Source organism: Populus alba, chromosome 17 (assembly GCF_005239225.2).
Source record: "Populus alba chromosome 17, ASM523922v2, whole genome shotgun sequence".
In the NCBI taxonomy this organism is placed as follows: Eukaryota; Viridiplantae; Streptophyta; class Magnoliopsida; order Malpighiales; family Salicaceae; genus Populus; species Populus alba.
Genome location: NC_133300.1, coordinates 6,809,636 through 6,831,741, shown reverse-complemented (window position 1 = coordinate 6,831,741; position 22,106 = coordinate 6,809,636). Strand labels below are relative to the sequence as shown.

Below are 22,106 nucleotides of genomic sequence, written 5' to 3'. Positions count from 1 at the left end.
TATTCACTGGTGCTAGAGTCGGGAATAAAAAAAATATTGATCTAATTTATTTTATAGTTACGTAATATTTATCAACGCCAGAGTTGGAAATATTCGTAGTTAAATATTCACTAACGCCAGAGTTATTATAAGCAAATTTTCATAGCATAAATTAATAAACATTTAGGAATTTAAGACAAAACTAGCAATGCAGCATGCTTTAGGTAGGACATTTAAGAGGTGATAATATCTTTCCTTTTACGTAACCAGTCCTGAACTATAGAATCTCTGTTGACCAGTTAGGATTCCTAGTGACCATAATACTAGGTGGCGACTCCTTAAATAAGATCATTCACCATTAAAGAACAGGATGCCAGAAATCCGTTTTTTCAAGAATTAATTTTTAAAGCCACCGCAATGTCGGGCGCGACAGAAATAATAAATTTAAGCTTAAAAAGGTTTTTAAATTCAGGTTGATTTTAGATTTTTAAACTGGTTATAATATTATTTAAAGTAATAAATAAGTTTATTAAAATCTCCATAATTTTTAAAACAAGTTGTTTAAAATGAAGCCTAGTTCAAGTTAATAAATTATTTTTAGACCAAAAATAATGTGGTCGATGGTTATTAATTTCAGGATCTATAGAATAAATTGAGGTACACGCAAACTGAATTAGATTTCTATATTAATTTTTTTTAAAAAAAAACACCATCAACCATGCACATTATTTTTGCCCCTTAAACAAGGTAACCCTTATCATGAATTCAGTCCTCGAATTTGTACCATATACAACATTATGGTTCGTGGAGAGTGGGACACTAGGAAAGAAGAAAATAGAGAAAATACCTCTTATTCTTTTGGGCTTGTAACTGATTGAAAGTATGGTTATTATTATTTTTTAAAATATTTTTTATTTAGAAATATATTAAAATAATATATTTTTTTATTTTTAAAAATTAATTTTGATATCATTGCATCAAAATAATCTAAAAATACAAAAAAAATATTAATTTAAAGCAGAAAAAAATAAAAAATTTTTAACTTTTTTCTAAAATACTTTTAAAATATAAAAATAAATATAGCTTTAATCTTGATCTTGTTTATATTATCCACGAATATGTTCGCAATGCATTCCATGTCAAAATATCAGTAATCGAGATGATGTAGTGTAAGTAATTTATATGATAATTGCAAAAAAATTATACAAATTTGTTATTTTTTAATATAATCTATTTATTTGCATAACCATCTTCTTTAATTACCAATAATATGTTCAAAATATAAATATATAGAAAATATTAATAGAAAAAAAAATCCTCTTCTTTTAAGTAATTTATAAACGGAAAAAGTTTTTAAAAATAATTTTTAATTTGACCAAGCAAACACTCTAAATATACCTTTTTTTAAATTACATTTTATATTCTCTCAATTAATGTTGTCTTAAAAAAAAAAAATATAAAAATCTCCTTGTATATTAAATAGCTAGTTAATCAGATTAATCCGGAACTATTCAAAATATTTTTCTTAATATTTAGAAAAAAAAAAGGTTAAAACAAAATTATTTTGAATTTTTTTAAGTTAAATCAAGTTTTTCATTAGAATTGACTAGGTTGCAATTAGATTTGCTATGTTGATCGAGTCAAATCAACTTAAATTTAGATTTAATTTAAAGCTTAGGCCAAATAAAGTAATTGGGCTGGGGATATTTAGAGAAAAAATAAATTGCTCCTCGTTTGGCATCTCCTGGTTTTATTTATATTTTTTTAGCTTCCTGATTTAGTTTTTAGTTATTATTAATAATATATTTCTAACATTTATTAATACATGTAATTATTAATATATTTTATGAAAAAAATTATCATATTTTAAGTTTATAACTGAATTTTCATGTTAAGAAAACATTAATTATACCTGTATATTTTTTATATTTAAAAATAATTTTTAATCCAACAAATAATAGACCTGGTTACTTTGCCTAGTATAAAATAAAACTTGTTCAAGCGGGTCAAGTCTCAAAGCCGTAAACAATACTCAAGAAAAGACGACACGCATATCACGCAATATTCAAGAACACAAAATCACTGCCACGGGGAAAAAGAAAAGGGCATGTGCGTACGTTGGTGGTCTTTGATTTTGTTGACTTTTTACGAGAAAAGAAAAAACGAAAAGACAAAAGAGTCCTAAGACGTGTCACTTAGGTTTCCAGCTAGTAACAGGTTTCCACGTACGTGGTCCCCACAGTTGTCTTTTACTATTTCTTTGCCGTTACAATATTGACTTGACTAAAATATTAGTATTGCAATGGACGGTTTACGATTATTTATTATCACCCTTCCATTGCACGTGTACGTTAGTGATCAATTCACAACTGTATCTTAGTGGCCGTCCACGAACTAGGTTGGACGCCTTCCCAAATTAACGCATGCCAAACCGTCCCTTACTAGGTGGCCACCCATTATGAATTATGATGTAACATTACCTCCTTTATTTATTTAACTATATATTTTTTGTGCAAAATTAATGGTGGTATCTTAAAAAAAAAAAATTATATTGTCGAGAAATAATTAATTATATTTTGTTAGCTATTTTTTAAATCTACCATAAATAAAGAAAAAGATAAGTACAAATAGCAAATATAAAATCAAATATAAAATTCACTAAAAAAACAAAAAATATCTCTTTTTAGAATTTTTATCTTATACTTTTATTTATTTATTTTCTGTAAAATAGTTTCAGAGATAATAACTAATAAATAATACTAGTTATTTTTAGAATACTATAAAAATAACAATAAAATCTCTTGTATCCTAAAAAATATATATTTTTTGGTTTATAATTATAAAATCTTAATATATATTTCACGAAGTTTTAATTGAAAATGATTTATTTGGAATAAAAACTCAAATATACAATAATGAAATAAATATTTTTATTATGAATTTGATGAGGTTTGAGTTATAACTAGTTCTAAGAGACTCTTGTTTTCAACATCTCCATGCAATAAGATCAAAATAGTTTTTATTATAATCCTAAAATGTATAGTTTAAATGGTTATATTCTAAATTTTTTTTTTAGAGATCATCAATTACAGTATCACAAACCTTATAGTCACTGAAGATTCACATGGTCGTTAATTTCAGGGCTAGTAGGATTAAGTCGATGTATGAATAAACTGAATCAAACACTCACATTAATAATAATAATAATAAAAATAATAAAAGTTTTCTATTCTTACCCTTTTTAATTCAAAATTAAAATAAGGCTAGTAAAAAATAGCTTCTATTGTTACCCTTTTAATTCGAAATCCAAAGAAGGTTTACAAGAAGAACTCTATGTTTATATTAAAAATAAAAACATAAATGACTATTTACAATTCAATTTAGGAGATATTTAGTCACAATATATGAAAATTAGTTTAAAAAATAATTAATTTCACAGTATATATATATTCTGTCATTAAAATCACTGCTAATAAATAAAGAAATAAAGAGAAACCTTCACCATTTGATTGGAGACCAATTCAACGGGGCGCTAGCAAAGTCATCAAAGAGACGCGCACACACCGCACTATATATACCTCCGGTCACCCTTTCCTCCTTTCAAGCCACTCCTACACTTCTTTAGCTCTTTACTGTCTCTAAATTCTCTCAGAGACAACTCTTAGCTTTTCTCTTCAACAATGGCCAGCTCAAACGTTCTAGCCTTGGTGGTTCTAATGGTATTGTTCTTGACCTCCACCATGGCACAATCTCCAACCTCCTCTCCAACTTCTTCTCCCACAAAATCTCCAGTGCCACCAGCCAGCACCCCAACATCTGCACCACCACCTACTACTACTCCTCCCTCCTCCTCCTCCTCCTCCTCCAACTTCTAGCCCTCCTGTGGCATCTCCACCATCTCCCACAACCGTCAGTTCTCCTCCTCCAGCATCCAGCATCCCTCCTCCCAGCGTCTCCAAGCCACCATCTAATGCTCCTGGTCCATCTCCTAACGATGCCGTTTTGAATAGAGTTACTGTTGGTGGGTCTTTGCTTGCTGGTCTCTTCGCTGCCGTTTTGGTGATTTAGAGTCGTTATTGAGAGTCGGTTGTCTTGTTTCGTGAAGAGTGGTGGCTTATTTTCAGTGTTTTTTTTTTTTATAATTGGTTCTGTGATTGTAGTTAATGTGGTCATTTCATAATTGAAAAATAATTGTTGTTGTTGTTAATGAGTAATTGCCTATTTTCTTTTTTATTTTCCTAATCTTAATTTTAATATATTTTTAAATAAAAAATACCATAAAAAAAAAAAAAAGAGAGTTAATTTTCGTGAAAAAAGGGAACAGCCTACTGAGAATTGGAACTCAGCGGACACGGATTCCCTTGGACCGGTCCCACTATCTAAGTCTCTTTTTCTTGTCAGAATGGACCAACTTAAAACACACATGTGCCTTTTCCTGGGCTTTAAAGTAATTTATGTTAGGATAATAAAATTACTCAATTGATTAAAAAAGTTTAATGGTTTAATAAAAACTCATTTATGTTTAAGTAAATATTAAAAACTTCAATTTTTATTTAAAAAATATATTTTTTTTAAATTTTAAAATCATTCTTTTTAATGTTAATGATATTTTTGTTACAAACTATAATATCTTCAGATTTCTAAGAATAAGTTTATGATATATCAAAATGATTACTGTAATTTATCATTTATATTTTTATATGTGTCTATTTCAAGTCATTTCTATTGTATTTTAATAATTTATTAAAAAAATTGATAAATTTATTAAAATCTAGATAAATAAGATGGGAAATAAATTAAATGGTCTCAAATTACTACCTGAAAAGTTATTTTATGTAATTATGGAGATTGGTTTATTTATTTATTTATTTTTTCCTTTAAAACCAATGTATATTTGTAGTTGGTTGTTAGTGATAGAAGGAAAAAAAATCCAAAATTAACACCTACCATGATAGAAAAAATAACACAATAAGAATATTTTTTTTTTTAATTTTTGGCTACCTTTTACATGTATTACAAACAATTTCAATTACTAATATTCACTAAATATTTAATTCATAATTTTTATATATCTATAAAGAGATCAATTTTTTTTTTTTTAAAAAAAAAGCTCTGAGGGGCCTGAGTTTGCTCATAACTCTAAGATGTGTAGTTCAACTGGTCAGATTTTAGATTTAATTTCTATATCTCACTAGTTCGAGTATCGCAAACTTCAAGGCCACTGAAGACTTATCTGGTCGTTAACTTCAGGGCATCGGGAGATTAGTCGAGGTGCACATAAGCTGACCCGGACACCCACGATTAAAAAAAATCACAATTAAAAAGTTAGTGTAATGTGAGTTAATAGATAGTATGATAATGATTGCTTTTCAACATATTTTTTACTTGGAAATATATTATAATAATAATTTTTTTATTTTTTAAAATTATTTTTTATATCAATATATCAAAATAATATAAAAATATAAAAACATTATTTTTTTAAAAAAATAATTCAAAATGTACTCAACCTTATTTGGAACACAATACCCAAAAAAAAAAAAAAAAAAAAAGTGAAATAGCAATGGTGGACTGCCGTGGTGAAGAATCAACAAAAGCCCCGGTCAAGATTGTGCGTTGGGTTTGCTTTTCCTTTTCGATTTTCCAAAGCTAAGATAATGATTTTCCATGACCCCATGTGCCTTGTAAGCTGGGAACGATTCTAAAGAGAAAGAATAGTTGAGGACATGAGGTCGTCTTGTGCTTTGAGTTCTAGACAAGTTGTAGCATGTTTAGGCTAATGTTCGCCCAAGAATCTCAAGAATACTGCTAAACCCTCCTGCATCTACAATAATATTAGTTTAAATGCCACGCTACGTTACATAAAAAAAAAATTATATTATGAAAAATTATTTGATATTTTTATTAAACTCAATTTAATATATCAATCTTGAAATTTTTTAACACAATTCTTTGCCTAGTTCTAATTTAAAATTAAATCATGTAAGGATGCTTATCGTGATCCTGTTATCTTGAAGAATTCAAAAGCAACTTGAACAACCAGTAAAAGATGTGGTTGTTTCTTTGTTTTTTTTTTTTTTTTTAAATAACAAAGATAATTTTTTTTAATATTAAGATAATAATTTATTTGATTAACCTAGATTTCAAAGTTTAATCCATCAAATCCACATCTAGAATATAAACTTCATTGTTTAAGATATTTTTAAAAACTTTTTTTTATTTAATAATGCAATAGCACTGATCCAAATATATATATATATATATATATATATATATATATATATATATATATATATATATCATTCTTTCATTCAACACAAACATCCCAAGTATATATAATCTTTTATTTTATATAAAATAATAAATAGTACTTAATACATGCTTAAACTTAATATAGATATTGTTTTTGATTTAGGAATTTATATAAATACAATAGATACTCAATTTATGGATACTCGTTAGTCGTTACCATCCTTAACCCATATTGATACTATTTTGAGACCACACTATTCTACTGTAATTAACTCTTCTTTTTATTAAAGTTTAATATATTTTTATGTTATCTTTTGTCTATTAAAATTAAATCTATTTATTTGGTTCCCAAAGGATAAGCTTAGTGTAATTACTTTCTTTGTTCCTTTTCAGTGTAAAGTAATTACTTTCTGGTCGACTTTTTTTTCCATATATTTATCTATATCTAAAGCTCTAGAGATCAGATTTGTTGGAAATCTAATATTTGCATCTATAATTTCTATGAAAAATGTTTCTTAAATTTTATCGTTATGAAACCCTAATCTCCTCTAGAACAGGAATGACAAACTTGCCCAAATTTTGTTGGCAATTTCTATGTGAGTTTTCTGCCAACCTCCCTTCTCCTTTTCTTCTATGACATTTATTTTCCATGTTTTCATACATTTTATGATTTCTCCCATGCCAAAATCATGAGCCATACTTGACTTTTGATCAAACTTGGCCTAAGGGAACTAAGGATTCTCTTTTTCTTTCTAGTCATTTTGTTTTTGGGCTTCATTCACTCATTATTCACATCATATACATATTATAAGTGTTCATCAACACAAATTTCAGAATTCCCTTCTTCCCCCCATTCAATCCTCAAATGGCCGGCCACTTAAGCCTTTGAGTTAATAATTTTTCTTTAACAATTTTGTATGTGTTTTCATGTTTAGAACATCTTATATTAGCTCAACTAGCTTTATTCTAATAATTTTTGCACTTCCCCAGATTTTCATTCAAGAACCCTAATTTATAAAATCTAAAATTAGTGTATAATTCTTAATTAATTGTTAAAGTGTTTTTCACCATTAAGTCTAATGTTCATATCTTGAGAAATTTCAAAATTTCACTTCAATTTAGTTGAAGATTTTTTTCCTCTTCTCTTTTGCATGTAGCCAACCCTCTTCCTCCTTTTTCTCCAGTTTCTTCACTTGTTTTCTTTGTTAAAGTCCTTGTTAATAAGTGTCCTCTTTACTTAAGGGTCTTAGGTTTGTATAGTTCTAGGAGATTTGGTGTTTTCCCCTCTCTTTTTTTATGAAGAAAAATATGCACCCTTTTTTTTTTTCTATGGTGTTCAGCCGGCCATGAAAAAAAAGAAAGGGTATTTATAGCCTCATTTTTTCTAATTACATATTGACCCCCTTTTCTTTTCTTTTCTTTTATTTTTCTTTACAATTAGAGTCATGCTCCTTATATTTTTCATATTTCTCTCATTTGATTTCTTAATTATTATATTTATTTATTTTGTATTTCATTTCATCATTCATTCATTATTTTTTTTAGGATTTTACATTTAATCATATAATTAAATAAAAAATAATCTTAATAATATAAAGTTTATTAAACCCAATGGAGTCTATCATCCAAATTATGAATTGAACGGGTTAAGTCTCGAAACCTGAGTTGATCCAATATGTTATTATCTCAATGCTAAATAAAAAGTCAAATTGAAAAGTTTTAAAATTAACTCGTCAGATTTAATAATGATACTAAATATTTTTATATAAACTAATATTTTGATTAAAATTTTTTTTTTATTTTAGCCACAATATAAACCACCTTTTTAAATTTAAACTAGTTTCATATTTCATATGTAGAAGACTGACAGGAATATTAATTTCAAGACTCTAGATAACCCTTATTTCAATCAACAATAACTTGACATTATTTTACTATAATTTCCAAAGTGAGTTTACTTGGAATTCTAGATTTTTTTTTTAAAATCAAATATTAAATTATAACTTTAAATAAATTTTTAAAATTAATAATTAAAATGTATTTGATATTACAGTTAAAATATTATTTATTTAAAAAAAATAAAAATTTTAAATTATTTTGATATGTTGTTGTTAAAAATAAATTTTAAAAATAAAAAAAATTATTTTAATATATTTATAAATAAAAAAATATTTTAAAAAATAATAATTAACAACAAAACAAAACATGCATTTATAATTCACATCAAGATCCAATAATAAAAAGAAGTCGTAAAAAATAATTCTTATGAACGCATTAGTTAAGAAAAACATTCTACTTAAAATCAATCGACGAAGCTTATTTTCAACCGGTGCGTTCAGCACAAATTTCTTCACTTAAATTTTAATTCAAAATAATAATAATAACGTGAAGAACAAATCCATTTGTCATCGGAATCAAACCCGGGCAAGGCACGTGTATTCTTGAAGCCTTTTAATACGCTACCGGCCACGAGGCACGCACTCCACTCCCAGCAGAGATAGTAGTAGTGGTAGAAGACAGGTTCATGCAAACGCCAGAGAATTCTAAAACCAGACAAATAGCGTTATGATCAATTTCACAAAAACGGAACCAAAATCAAAGCATAATATCTTGATAACTTCGTATGCTCATAAAACTTCACCATGATCAACAGCAATAACCACCACCACTCCCAACACCGTCAGTCGCAGCATTTCAACCGCCACCGGAACTTCCGAAACCACCAAAACCAAAGCCTTTTTGTAGTCAGGCTTTTGTCCAACCACCGTAATAATAACCGCACGCAATCCCCACTCGAAACCCTAATTTCCCAATGTAAACCTGACAAATCCGATAGAAACCCCACGTCCGCCGTCGCTGCTCGTTTGTTTTTCCACGACCAGAGCGATGCTATCGCCGCCGCCGTCTTCCTCTGGGAACGGAGGCTGGCTGGGGATCATGTGTATACTCCGGTGACGGATTTTGATGTAAATGAAGGGGACTTGAATGAGAGGATTAGAGGTTTGTTTAAATTGTATGCAGAGAAGGTGTTAGAAGGGGAGGTAGTGAAGAAATTGGAGAGAAAGATTGAAAATTTGGCCGTGGAAATTGGTAAATTTACGAGCTTTTTCAAGCGGCCGAAAGGGGTTAGGGTTTATAGTGAGAATAAGTTGAAGAAGGAGGCGTTGAGGGTGGAAATGGAGGTGGTTGTGAAGAGGGCGGAGGAGTTTAGGAAGGGAATGCGGTGTTTGATGGATTGCATTGAAGGGAAGGAGATTGGTGATTTGGGGGTTTTTAGGGTTTATGATGAGGGTAATGGGAGAAAGATGGGAATTTTTTATTATTGGAGCAGGATTCATTTTCTGATACTCAGAGAGTGTAGAAGGGTAGAAAATGGGTTGCCTATTTATGGGTTTAGGAGTGAGTTTTTAAAGATGCTGCATTCACAGCAGGTATGAAGATTAGTGTCTGGATATGTTAGCTTTTATTATTTAAAGGAATATGCGTTGATTGTTTCTGATTTGATTTTGTGCTTCAAGCTTAGTGGTATATGTTTCTTGTATTTAAAGGAGTATTATGATTTGAAATTCAACTTTAAGCTTAGTTTGTGTGCTTATGCATATTCTTGTATGATCTTTTATGAATGGTTGGTATGTAGTTTTAGGAGCCGTTTTATGCAGGTGATTTTGTTTGGTGATTGTGTCTTAGGGGTGTTTGGCCTTGCGTTTCAACTGGAGTTTTTCAAAAATTTTGAATTGTTTTTTTTTTTGCTTTAAAATAATTTTTTTTTTTGGTGTTTTTGAATTGTTTTGATATGCAGATGTTAAAAATATTTTTTTAAAAATAAAAAAATTACTTTGATGTCTTTTCAAGTGAAAATACACTTTGAAAAAACAACCGCAATTATTGTCGCCAACAACCCCTTAAAGTCACATATAGTTTTTAACCAAAATAAATAGTTGAAAGCACAGTCGGCTTTAATACTTTTAGCGGGTCTTGGGTTGTAAAGCTTTGAATAATTAGAAGAAAGTATCTGGAGCTATGATGTTTTTATTATTCATTTAGAAGATTATGTGAGGCTCACTTGATTAGGAATGTGATCATTGATATGTCTATCCAGTTGAGATGCGGATTTAATTGATTCGGAATGTAATCACTGACATGCCAGACTGGTTAAAGATAATTATGACGATAATTTACATTATAATGTGAACGGGAATGGTGTGGTTTATATATTGTTATCTAATTTGCTCATCTGGACTGTTTATCTGGCTATTAGCTTTCCAACTCTAGTAAAAGAATCAAGTACGTAGAAACTTAAAATAACATTTGAATCTGTACCTGCAAATTAAGACGCTCCTTGATTGGCATGTCTGATGGAAATTAGAGCTGTTTTTTGTGGATGCAGTTTTCTTGGTCTTGTTTCATGTCTTTGTTGGGATTTGGAATGATAATTGAATTAGTCAATGGTTTTTTTTTTTTTTCACTGTCTGGCTTCAGAACTTAAATTTTGTTAAAAGTTGCTTTAAAATAAGTTTATTAGTATGTCTTTATAACCTGTTGGTGTTGATAGATGTTTTGTCTTTCTCTTTTGACTTCTCCCACAGGTGATGGTCTTGATTGGAGAGACAGGTTCAGGGAAGAGTACGCAGTTGGCACAATTTATTGCTGATTCAGGAGTTGCGTCAAGTGGTTCAATTTTGTGCACTCAACCCCGCAAAATTGCTGCTATATCCCTGGGAAAAAGGGTTGGTGAAGAATGCAATGGATGTTATGAAAATAATTCAATTATCTGCTACCCATCTTATTCATCTTCCCAGCAGTTTGGTTCGAAGGTAATATATATGACTGATCACTGTCTGCTGCAAAACCTCATGAAAGATAAAAAATTGTTTGGAGTTTCATGCATTATTGTAGATGAGGCTCATGAAAGAAGCTTGAATACTGATCTTCTTTTGGGCTTGCTAAAAGAATTACTTCAGGAAAGGCCTGACTTACAGCTAATTATAATGTCTGCAACAGTTGATGCAAGCAAATTATCCAGTTACTTCTTTGGTTGTGGAACATTTCATGTGTTGGGGCGAAGCTTTCCTGTTGAAATCAAATATGCTCCTGCTGCATCTAGAGAGTCCCTTGATCCCTTGCCGAGCTCCAATAATGCAGCTCCATATGTTTGTGATGTTGTTAAGATGGCAATGGAAATTCATGCAGCAGAGGAGGATGGGGCAATACTTGCTTTTTTGACTTCACAGGCAGAAGTAGAATGGGCATGTGAAAAGTTTCAGTCTCCCTCTGCAATTGCGCTCCCATTACACGGGAAGCTTTCCCATGAAGAGCAATGTCGTGTTTTTCAGAATTACCCAGGAAAGAGAAAAGTTGTTTTTGCTACAAATTTAGCGGAAACATCCTTAACAATTCCAGGGGTCAAGTACGTGGTTGATCCTGGTTTAGTTAAAGATAGCAGGTTTGAATCTTCATCTGGTATGAATGTGCTCAGAGTTTCCAAGATCAGCCAAAGTTCTGCAAATCAACGAGCTGGCCGTGCTGGTAGAACAGATCCTGGCAAGTGTTACCGGCTGTACTCGGTTTCTGATTATCAGTCAATGGATTTGCATCAGGAACCTGAAATTTGTAAAGTTCATCTTGGCATTGCAGTTTTGAGGATTCTTGCCTCTGGTATTAAGAATGTGCTAGAGTTTGATTTTATTGATGCTCCAAGTGTGGATGCAATCAACAAGGCAATCAGGAACCTTGTTCAGTTAGGTGCTGTTGCCTGCAAACATGATGCTTTTGCATTAACTGCTGATGGGCACTACTTAGTTAAATTGGGTATGGAGCCTCGTCTTGGGAAAATTATTCTTGAAAGTCTCCGTTATGGTTTGCGCAAGGAGGGAGTTGTCCTTGCTGCAGCTATGGCAAAATGCCAGTAACATTTTTTGCAGAGTGGGTACTTATGATGAGAAACTGAAGTCTGATTGCCTTAAGGTCCGGTTCTGCCATCATGATGGAGATCTCTTCACTTTGCTCTCCGTCTACAGGGAATGGGAGAGTATACGGCAAGAGAATAGAAATAAATGGTGTTGGGAAAATAGAATCAATGCAAAAACTATGCGAAGATGCAGAGATACAGTATTGGAGTTGGAAAACTGTTTGAAAAATGAACTCAATTTCATCATTCCAACTTACTGGCTTTGGGATCCTCTTGTTGCCTCCGTGCATGATGAAAACATGAAGAAGATTATACTTTCTTCACTAGCAGATAATGTAGCCATGTATTCTGGATATGATCGCCTTGGTTATGAGGTTGTTTTAAGTGGTGAATACTTCCAACTTCACCCTTCATGTTCATTACAAGTGTATAACCAGAAGCCACATTGGGTTGTCTTTGCTGAACTCTTGTCCATATCAAGTCAATATTTGGTTTGTGTTACAGCAATTGACTTTGACAGTTTATCTACCTTCATACATCCTTTATTTGATGTCTCAAAGATGGAGTCTAGAAAACTGCAGTTGAGGGTGATAAAAGGATTTGGAGGTGTAGCTCTGAAACGGTTTTGTGGAAAGTCAAATAGTAGCTTGACAGCACTTGTTTCTCGCATGCGTGCTATTTACATGGATGAACGCATTGGAATTGAAATCAATGTGGGTGACAACGAGATTCAATTGTTTGCATCGTCCAAAGATATTGAAAAGATTTATGAATATGTCAATAATGCCTTAATTTATGAAACAAAGTGGTTAAGGAATGAATGCTTGGAGAAGTGCTTATATCATGAGGTACGGGCTGGTGCTTCCCCCCCTGTTGCACTTGTTGGAGCTGGTGCTGAAATTAAGCATCTGGAGTTGGGAAATAGATGTTTAACAGTGGATGTGCACCTTTCCAATGTGAATGTGGTAGATGACAAGGAAGTTTTGACTTTCTTAGAGAAATCTGTATCTGGAATTTGTGGTTATAACAAATTCACGGGCACTGGACAGCATGGTGATGATGCAGAAAGGTGGGGCAGGGTGTCATTCCTTACTCCTGAAGCAGCTAGAAAAGCTCTATATTTTAATGGATCCGAGTTATGTGGATGTGTACTTAAGTTGTCCCTGTCTCGGTCATCTGTTGGAGGTATTCGAAAGTCATCATTTGCTGCCGTAAAAGCAAAAATCAGTTGGCCACGCCGGTATAGCAAAGGGTATGCAATTGTCAGATGTGAAAGGAATGATGCCCAGTTCATTGTTGATGATTGCTTTAATGTTCTGATTGGAGGCAGGTTTGTTCAGTGTCAGACCAGCACAAGAGACATGAACTCTGTAGTTATCAGAGGACTGGATAAAGAAACTTCTGAAGCAGAAATTTTAGAAGTTCTGCACAAGACAACAAATAGGAGAATTTTGGATGTATTCCTAATCAGAGGAGATGAAGTAAATAATCATTCTGTTGATGCTTTTGAGCAAGCAATTCTCAAGGAAATTGCTCCTTTCATGCCTAGCCAGGGCCCTTTGAGCAATTACTGCCATGTTCAGGTCTTCGCTCCTGAGCCAAAGGATAGTTTCATGAAGGCTTGGATCACTTTTGATGGAAAATTACATTTGGAGGCAGCTAAAGCTCTGCAACATATGCAAGGAAAAGCACTTGCTGGTTGTTTTTCATGGCAGAAGATGCAATGCCAGCAGGTGTTCCATAGCTCTGCATCATGTTCTGCTTCTGTTTATGCATTCATTGAGAGGCAGCTGAATATTTTACTGAAAAGCTTCAAGTTTCGACCTGGTAATTCCTCTCACTCTGAAGGAGTTTGTGGTGAATTGTTTTTCTTTTTTGACTGAATGGATAAATTCTTAATGCTAGATCTATCCAGGTAAATTTTTAAATAATCATTTCTGAAAGCAAGTTTGACAATCAAATGTTCTTTGAATTAAATCTCTTTTATTATGACCTGATATCCTGTATTGAGGTAATGTGAATTCTTTTCTTGTTTTTCTTGACTGATGGCCTAATTCTTTATGGTGGACCTGTCCTGGTAATCTCTTGAAACCATCTTCTTTAAAAGCATTTTTTTTTTTATGGCATCAAAGGATCTTGAGTTTGACAATCAATTTTTCTGTGAATAAGTACCTTTAATTATAGCTGGTTCATTTCAGTACTGATACAGAATTTCAAGCATATGTATGGTCAAAACCTTGAGCTTCAGGCGAATAGTGAAACTACATGAATGACTTTTGGATGGATGACACAGTTTGGTCTTAGGAATATGGATCTTTAAGCATCTTTTGTTTGGGATGCACCAGTCCTCTTTCTTTTCCGTTTTAATTTTACTTGGTCCTGATATTGGTTTATTCTAAATGGGTTGTTTCTGTTTTATTTTTATACTTTCATCCCATCGAAGCAGTATGTGCAATGTGGCTCATGCTGTGAGGCTGTGAAGATTCAGTCCAAAATAGGAGAAATTCCATTAAAGCCTGTTTATATGCTTAAAGCCTGTTTTTTAAACTTGATTGGGATTTGAGATTCTAGAGTAACCATGATAATTTTTGGTATTACTTTCATTTTGGTTGATTGGATACAGTGAATTTGACCTTGAGTATCGGTCTGTATTGTAAGTGATGATAGGAGGAGTTGTTATGCAGCCTAAATTAGATTAATTAAGAACCAGCTTTGATTAGGGAATGCCAACTTTAGAGAGGTTGCTTTTAAGCTTGAGGTTCGAGTAGGCGGAAATGTTACTTATAGTGTGTCAGACTTTAGAGTCATGTAACCTCCTTCGACCGATCACAGGGATCTAGTTTGTTTCCAGATCTGGTCCTGTTTTTTGTAGGATTCGCCATGTACCTGTGGAGTGACATAGAGGAAGAAAGAACTGATAATTTTAGAATTAATTCATAGCCTAGGTCATATTCATGTGAGCAAGCCACTGCCTATTTTTTCTACCAGCCTGGAATTCTTTGGATATATGCTTGAAGCATGGAGCACTAATTTTTACAATAAAATGTTATTATAATTAGAAGCTTTTGCTTCAACAATGGAATCTGACTTACTGGGATCTTTATGTATTACTCCATACAGTAACAAGATAACAAAATTGGGGTTTTCTTTTATTGAGTAGCTACTTTTTGGATGATTTAATTTGGTTTTTATATAATGTTTTTGGTTTTGTTAGGTTGTTATTATTGAAAACCCAAAAGAACAATTCTAAATCAAACAAATGGAGAAACTGAATGCACACCCCTAGGCTTGGCAATTTATATGTACGGGAATTATGGAGCTGATCAGTCCAGTAACAACTTGTTCCTCATTTTACATTATTGTTTAACCTAACTCCATGATTTAATACGAAATGTGCCAATTGTTTATTATTTCCTGAACATTGCTTGATAGTAATCAGAGGCTGACAAATTTGACTATGCAGGTGTGTGTTGCAATTTAGAAAGGAATGAGAATGGCTCTTATAGAGTGAAGATATCTGCTAATGCAACAAAGACAGTAGCTGAGTTGAGAAGGCCACTGGAGCAACTGATGAATGGAAAGAAGGTAAATCATTGTAGCCTCACCCCAATGGTTCTGCAGCTTCTTTTTTCCAAAGATGGCATCATGCTTATGAAGTCACTGCAGCAAGAGATGGGAACATATATTCTCTTTGATAGGCAGAACCTCACTGTTAGGATCTTTGGCCCCGAGAAGAAAGTTGCTCTCACTGAACAGAAGTTGATAGCATCTCTTCTAGCCCTCCATGATAAGGAACAAACAGATATCCGCCTTCGAGGTGGAGCAATGCCTTATGATCTTATGAAAAAAGTGGTGGAGAAGTTTGGTCCTGACTTGCATGTGCTCAAAGAGACGATCCCTGAGGCTGAATTTATGCTTAATACAAGGCGACATGTTATTTCTTTTTCTGGAAAAAAGGATCTGAGACTGCAAGTGGAGCAGATGATTCGTGACTTTGCGCGGTCTGTTGGTGTTAATGGATCCATCAAACGATATGAAGATGACAATATTGCCTGCCCTATTTGCCTCTGTGAGGTTGAGGACTGTTACCAGCTTGAGGCTTGTGGGCATAAATTCTGCCAGTCATGCTTGGTTGAACAGTTAGAGTCAGCAATGAGAGGACGTGATGGCTTCCCTGTAGGTTGTGCTCATGAAGGTTGTGGCATGCACATTTGGCTTGCAGATCTGAAGTCTCTTTTACCATGTGAAAAGTTAGAGGATCTCTTCAGGGCCTCCTTGTCAGCCTTTGTGGCATCTAGTGGTGGAACCTACAGATTTTGCCCATCTCCTGATTGCCCTTCAGTATATCGCGTAGCAAGCGGGATGGTTGGTGATCTATTTGTTTGTGGAGCATGCTATGCTGAGACATGTACAAGGTGCCATGTGGAGTATCATCCATTCGTATCATGTGAAAAATACAAGGAGCTCAAGGAGGATCCCGACATGTCCTTGAAGGAATGGTGCAAGGGAAAAGAGCATGTTAAAAACTGCCCAGTATGTGGATACACAATTGAGAAGGTAGATGGCTGCAACCACATTGAGTGCAGATGTGGGAAACACATCTGCTGGGTCTGCTTGGAGTTCTTTATGAGCGGTGATGACTGCTATGTGCACTTGAGGTCTGAACATCCTGCTACATTATAAAGCCTGTACTGACTACATTGTAAGTTAATTGTATATAAAAGTATATGATATCCACACATGTATAATTTAGAAATATTACATGCATATCAGTTGTTCCCTGCCTCATGTTTTTCATACTTGCATTAGCCTTCTTTCCTATGAATCTAGCACATTACCGTTTCTAATTTTGAGGTCTTCAAAACTCCTTTTTGCTTCTCAAGATTTGGTTTCTCTTTTTGTAAAATGAAAAAATAGAACCACTGAAGTGAGCCCACCTTTTTTTTTTTCCCCTTTGTTTCTTTCTAATTGTCGATTACTGACTGGAAAATTGTCAACTGAAACTTTTGTATTGATAAATCCAATTGCACACTGATACTGCAGTGTATTTGTTTGTCTTGTGGCTGAAAACAATCAGAGTGACCTCCTCCTCGACACAATCCATGAATCTTAGGCGATGCGTACTAGAGTAAAAAATATCTATGAATATACTATCCTCGTCATTTTGAATAGATTATCTTTGTTTTTTGCTTTGTTTCAAATTTAGTGGGTTTGATTTTATAGTTAGCTGCAGTTGTTTACAAGTTCAGTGAATTCTTTTGCTTTTATAGTTAGAATCAGTTTCTCAGAAGTTTAGTCACAATTCCACTGCTATCTGCTCTGTTCATGCACCTTTGTTTTATAATGAAATTAACTAGGGTGATCATTTCGGTTCAGTTTGGGTTTTACCTATAAAAACAACCAAATTGAAATTTTATAAAATATATAAAAAAACCCGGAACCGAACCGCATTCGGTTTCAATTGACTGATTTTGGTTCGGTTCAGTTTGGTTATTTTATATGAAAAACTGAAAATTATATTGTTTTTTTGGGTTTTTTTTTTTTCACTTTCTAATGGGTTTTTCTAGTTTGGTTCATTTTTTTTTTTTAACTATACTAGTTTGGTTTGGTTTTTTTATTTAGGCTTGTGAAATCAAAACCAAACAGAATTAAATTTTTTTAAAATATTTTAATCGGTTGAACAATTTTTTTTTTTTTTCTTGTCTTCTCGATTTAATCGGTTTGTCGGTTTTTTTTGCTATATCTAAAATTAACATTTTCTTTGATAAGCATTCTCAAATATGAATGATTGCATAATTACAGAGAACTGGAGGAGGTCCATATAGATTCATTTCTTAATGCAAAGACACATATGCTTTCGCTTGTCTTAATAGTGGCAACTGATAATCTCTCCCTTTTTACTTTCCTCGAGGGTTTTGCTGCACAATCTTTTCTATTACAGGGTCAACCATTATCTTCAAGTCATCAATGTCATGCTTCACAGCATTCACCTGCATGTTTTATCTAGAAAAAGAAAAAGAAAAAGAAAAAGAAAAAGAAAAAAGATTACATTTGTTCAACAAATGCATGCATGTTTTCAAGTTCTGTTCTTCCAGTTTCTTCGAACTTTATGCTATTAATGGCAGTTGAAATCTCTTGTAGCAACTCACCTTGTGAACAAAGTCTTGAGTTAGTTTAGCATCATATGCAGTTGCTTTCGTAACGTGTTCTATCAACAAAGCTGTTTCCTTCAGTTTCCCGTTTTCAGGCAGCACTTCTGCCACCGCTTCTGATACCTTCTCCGCCACTGCTGCCACCTTTTCTATCTCCTCAGCTACATGTTCAACCTCGTCTACAATAATTTCCGCCTCACCTAAAATAAAACTCTCCCAAGTTGATAAAGAAGAATTGGTAAGTTAATGAGCATACATTAGGAACTCATGTACCTTCCATCCTTTTCAGCTCCTCCCTTTTTTGCTTCCAAAAAGGCAGGAAGACGGACAGTATAGATCCCAAGATCCATTTTGCCCTGCATGGAGTGGCGTTTCTTGCAATGTTATCCCTCAAATAATAACACCTCAATTGTGGGGGAAGCTTGTGGCTTAAAATCCCAAGTGCAAAGAGAATTCATACCAAGCGGGGAAGTTGCTCCCAGGAGGATTTGGAACCGGTGGTACAACCTTGTCGCTCATCGTCCTAGATCATAGACAGAAACATCAATATTTTGTTAGATAAATAAAATCAAGCTAATGAAATAAATAAAAAATCTGAACCAAGACAACAAAACAATGAACTTCAAAAAGGATAACAACATGTTGAAATGAGATCGTCTCCATTTATTGCTACTGGCAACGATTAACTGTAATCCTTGGTGCATCGATAAACCTTGTCCGATCTTGGACACTGTAGAACCAGACCCGCAGCTGTGAGAAACATTGCCGGAGCTGGCTCTGTAACGATGACTTAGTTCCAGAAAACTTCGTAGATTGTAAGAAGGCCAAGAACCTTTAGCAGACATTGTGAAATGATGATATTTGAAACGTTCAAGAACCCATAATTATAAGCTGCATAAAGGGCAGATTGTGTGCTGTATTTAGGCAGGTGATTGATGCATTTTTCATGTGAGAATCCTTGCAGGATAAAGATTTTAAAATTGCAGAAGATAGAATACGAGCACGCTAAGTAATGATGTGCATTTGGTCACTTCAAGCTATTGTTTTAACAAAAGGCTTGGAGTGTGGCGTTCTCCTGACTGTTCCTTGCAAGCTAAAACTTGTTATTACTCATTCAAGCCTTTTTTTTTTTTTGTCCCTTTGTGCTTTCGCGAACTTTTCTTACCTTTTTTGTGTTTCATTTGCATGTGATGGAGAAGAGAGAAAATGATGATCCTTAATCATAGACTCTCGTATTTTTCTTTTAAAGTAGGGAGAACCCATGAACCTAATCCATGTTGTGGTCTTGCATAAATTAAAGGCATTTGCGAATCGTGTTCTCCAAGTCATTAAGAAACTGCTTGCCCATGAAGTTTGGACTATTTAAACAATCCAAAGAAGCAAAAAGAAATAAAAAAATATAAAAAATAAGAAAGTTAGGGTTTTATTAATACTGTATAGTAGAATTAAAATAATGACAAGGAATAGATTTAACTAGTTACATGCTCCGCGCGATGCCGCGGGTCATTATTTTTTATATTTTAAAAAAAGTCAAGATCTAAAAGTATTAGGTTTATTTGCAGAGTTATACTTAAGAGTCTTAGGTTTGGTTGCAACACCTGACCCAAGAGTAATATTTATAATATTAATAATAACATTAAACTTAGGTTAACCCTTGGCATAAAAGTATCTGGACTGCAATACCATACCTAATAGCATTGGACACGGGTATGGTTGCAAGGTCGTGTCATAAAATTGTGATAATTAAATAAATTAGTTAAATAGAAAAAAAAAGAAAAAAAACCAACAGGAAAAAAAGAAAAAAAATATGAATTAATTGGGTTAACCCTTCAAACCAGGTTAATCCGTCATACCTTGAATTCACATCGTGAAAGTTTGATAATTAAAAAGAAAAAAAACAAATTAACGGGTTAGCTCAGAATTAACTGGACTAACTCATCAAATCAGGTTAACCTGTCAAACCCAGAATCCGTGTCATTAAAGTTTGATAACTAAATAGAAAAAAATTAATATTAATATATAATTTAAATTAAACAAAAAAAATTAATTAAAAAATAAATAAAAGGCATCAACCTTTTCATTGTGGACTGCATTGTGCAGTCCACTGTCGAAGGCATAAAAACAAAAAAAAAAAAAGCTAAAGGTATTAGCCGAGAACTACTTAGAAAAAAGAAAAAATAAAAGAAAAAAAAACCTCTAAGAAGAAAAAAAAAAACTAAATAGAAAGAAATTTAACATTAACAAAATAAACTAAATAAAAAAATAATTAAAAAGAAAAAAAAAAGTAAAAAAAAAATTTCAGGTTAACTCGTCAAACCAAGTTAACCCGTTAAACCTGGGATCCGTGTCATGAATGTCTGATAACTAAATAACAAAAAAAGTGAACATTAATAAACTGAACTAAATAAAAAATATAATTAAAACAAAAAATCAAAAAACAATTCTGGGTTACTCGTCAAACCATGTTAATCCGTTAAACCCAGGATCTGTGTCATGAAAGTCTGATAATTAAATAAAAAAAAAATTAACATTAACAAATTAAATTAAACAAAAAAATTTAAGAAAAAAAATTGACAGGTCAACCCAGAATTAATTGGATTCACCCGTGAAATCAGGTTAACTTTTGAAATTCGGGATATGTGTCATGAAAGTCTAATAAATAAATAGAAAGAAATTTAACATTAACAAACTAAACTAAACAAAAAAAAAATTAATTAAAAAGAATAAAAAGCAAAAAAAATATATTATAGGTTAACTTGTCAAATTAGGTTAATCTATTAAATCCGGAAAACATGTCATGAAAATATAATAATTAAATAAGAAAATTTAACATTAATAAACTAAATTAAACAAAAAAAATTTTGTTAAAAGAAACAAAAAAAAAATCCCAAAAGGCATAAAAAAATAATACAACTTAAAAAAAAAAACCCACCTAAAAATTTTGTTAAAAAAAAAAAACAAAGAAAAAAGTAAAAAAAAAATTCCTAAAAGGCATAAAAAAAAAAAAAAAAAAAACCCGGAAGCTTCAGTGTTAAAGGAGTCAGTGTTTTACTGTGGATTGCACAGTGCAATCCACAGTAAAACACTAACTCCTTTTAGCTATTGTTATAATATAAATATAAAGAGACTATGTATAAGCTAAACAAAGAAAACTAAAAAGAAAATATAAAGACTATTTTACCCTTCATAAACAATAAGACAAAATAACCCTATATTTCTTAACATTTTTCCTCAAACTCACAATGCGACAACTATAAACATGGAGAATTTGCCAACTAGAAAATAAAAGTAGAAAATAGAATGCGACTTGGTAAAAAAATCTGGATTCTACAAAGAAAAAAAGGAACAAAAGGCAAGGTAATGATGTCATGCTTGAAATGATGACGAGTAAGATGACAATCGATCTTAATGTGCTTAGTTCGTTCATGAAAAATTAAGTTGTGAGCAATCTGAATAAAACTATAGTTGTCACAATATATAGGAGTGAGATGACAGAAAAAAAACTCTCATATATGCAAGTAACCAATGTAACTAAACAATCTCTTTTAAAACAATTGATTGTTTCTTTTTTTCCCAAGAAATAAAAGAATTATTTAAAAAGATACATAAACCAATAACAGACTTGCGATATATAGAACCACTATCATGATCAACATTAGAATATGTACGTAGCTCCAAGAAAGAGGTGGATGAAAGTAAAAGACTCTGAAAGACTATACCCTGAAAATATCGTAAAATATAAAAAACATATGTCTAATAAAAAATAGTAGGAAAAACAACAAATTGACTAGCAAAATGAACAACATAGGCAATAT

General features: G+C 32.3%; 2 protein-coding genes across 3 annotated transcripts; one reads left to right on the top strand and one right to left on the bottom strand.

Moving 5' to 3' along the window:
* Positions 1-8,680: 8,680 nt before the first annotated feature.
* On the top strand, positions 8,681-16,986 carry LOC118048723 (ATP-dependent RNA helicase DEAH11, chloroplastic-like). The gene is given in 4 exon segments (XM_035058526.2): positions 8,681-9,662; positions 10,818-12,128; positions 12,130-13,966; positions 15,603-16,986. Coding segments are annotated over 4 exon segments (5,157 nt in total). The 5' UTR covers positions 8,681-8,873; the 3' UTR covers positions 16,823-16,986.
* Positions 16,987-17,935: 949 nt separating this feature from the next.
* On the bottom strand, positions 17,936-19,395 carry LOC118048722 (uncharacterized). 2 transcript variants are annotated; one of them, XM_073405754.1, is made up of 5 exons: positions 18,931-19,395; positions 18,752-18,814; positions 18,565-18,647; positions 18,289-18,470; positions 17,936-18,142 (listed from the first exon to the last, which is right to left on the bottom strand). In XM_073405754.1, exons 1-5 carry the CDS (start codon positions 19,134-19,136, stop codon positions 18,110-18,112), a joined length of 567 nt encoding a protein of 188 aa, XP_073261855.1. In that variant the 5' UTR covers positions 19,137-19,395; the 3' UTR covers positions 17,936-18,109. The 2 variants fall into 2 exon arrangements, with proteins under 2 accessions (XP_073261855.1, XP_034914415.1); XM_035058524.2 differs by having other exon boundaries at positions 18,289-18,491; positions 18,931-19,369.
* Positions 19,396-22,106: the final 2,711 nt, after the last annotated feature.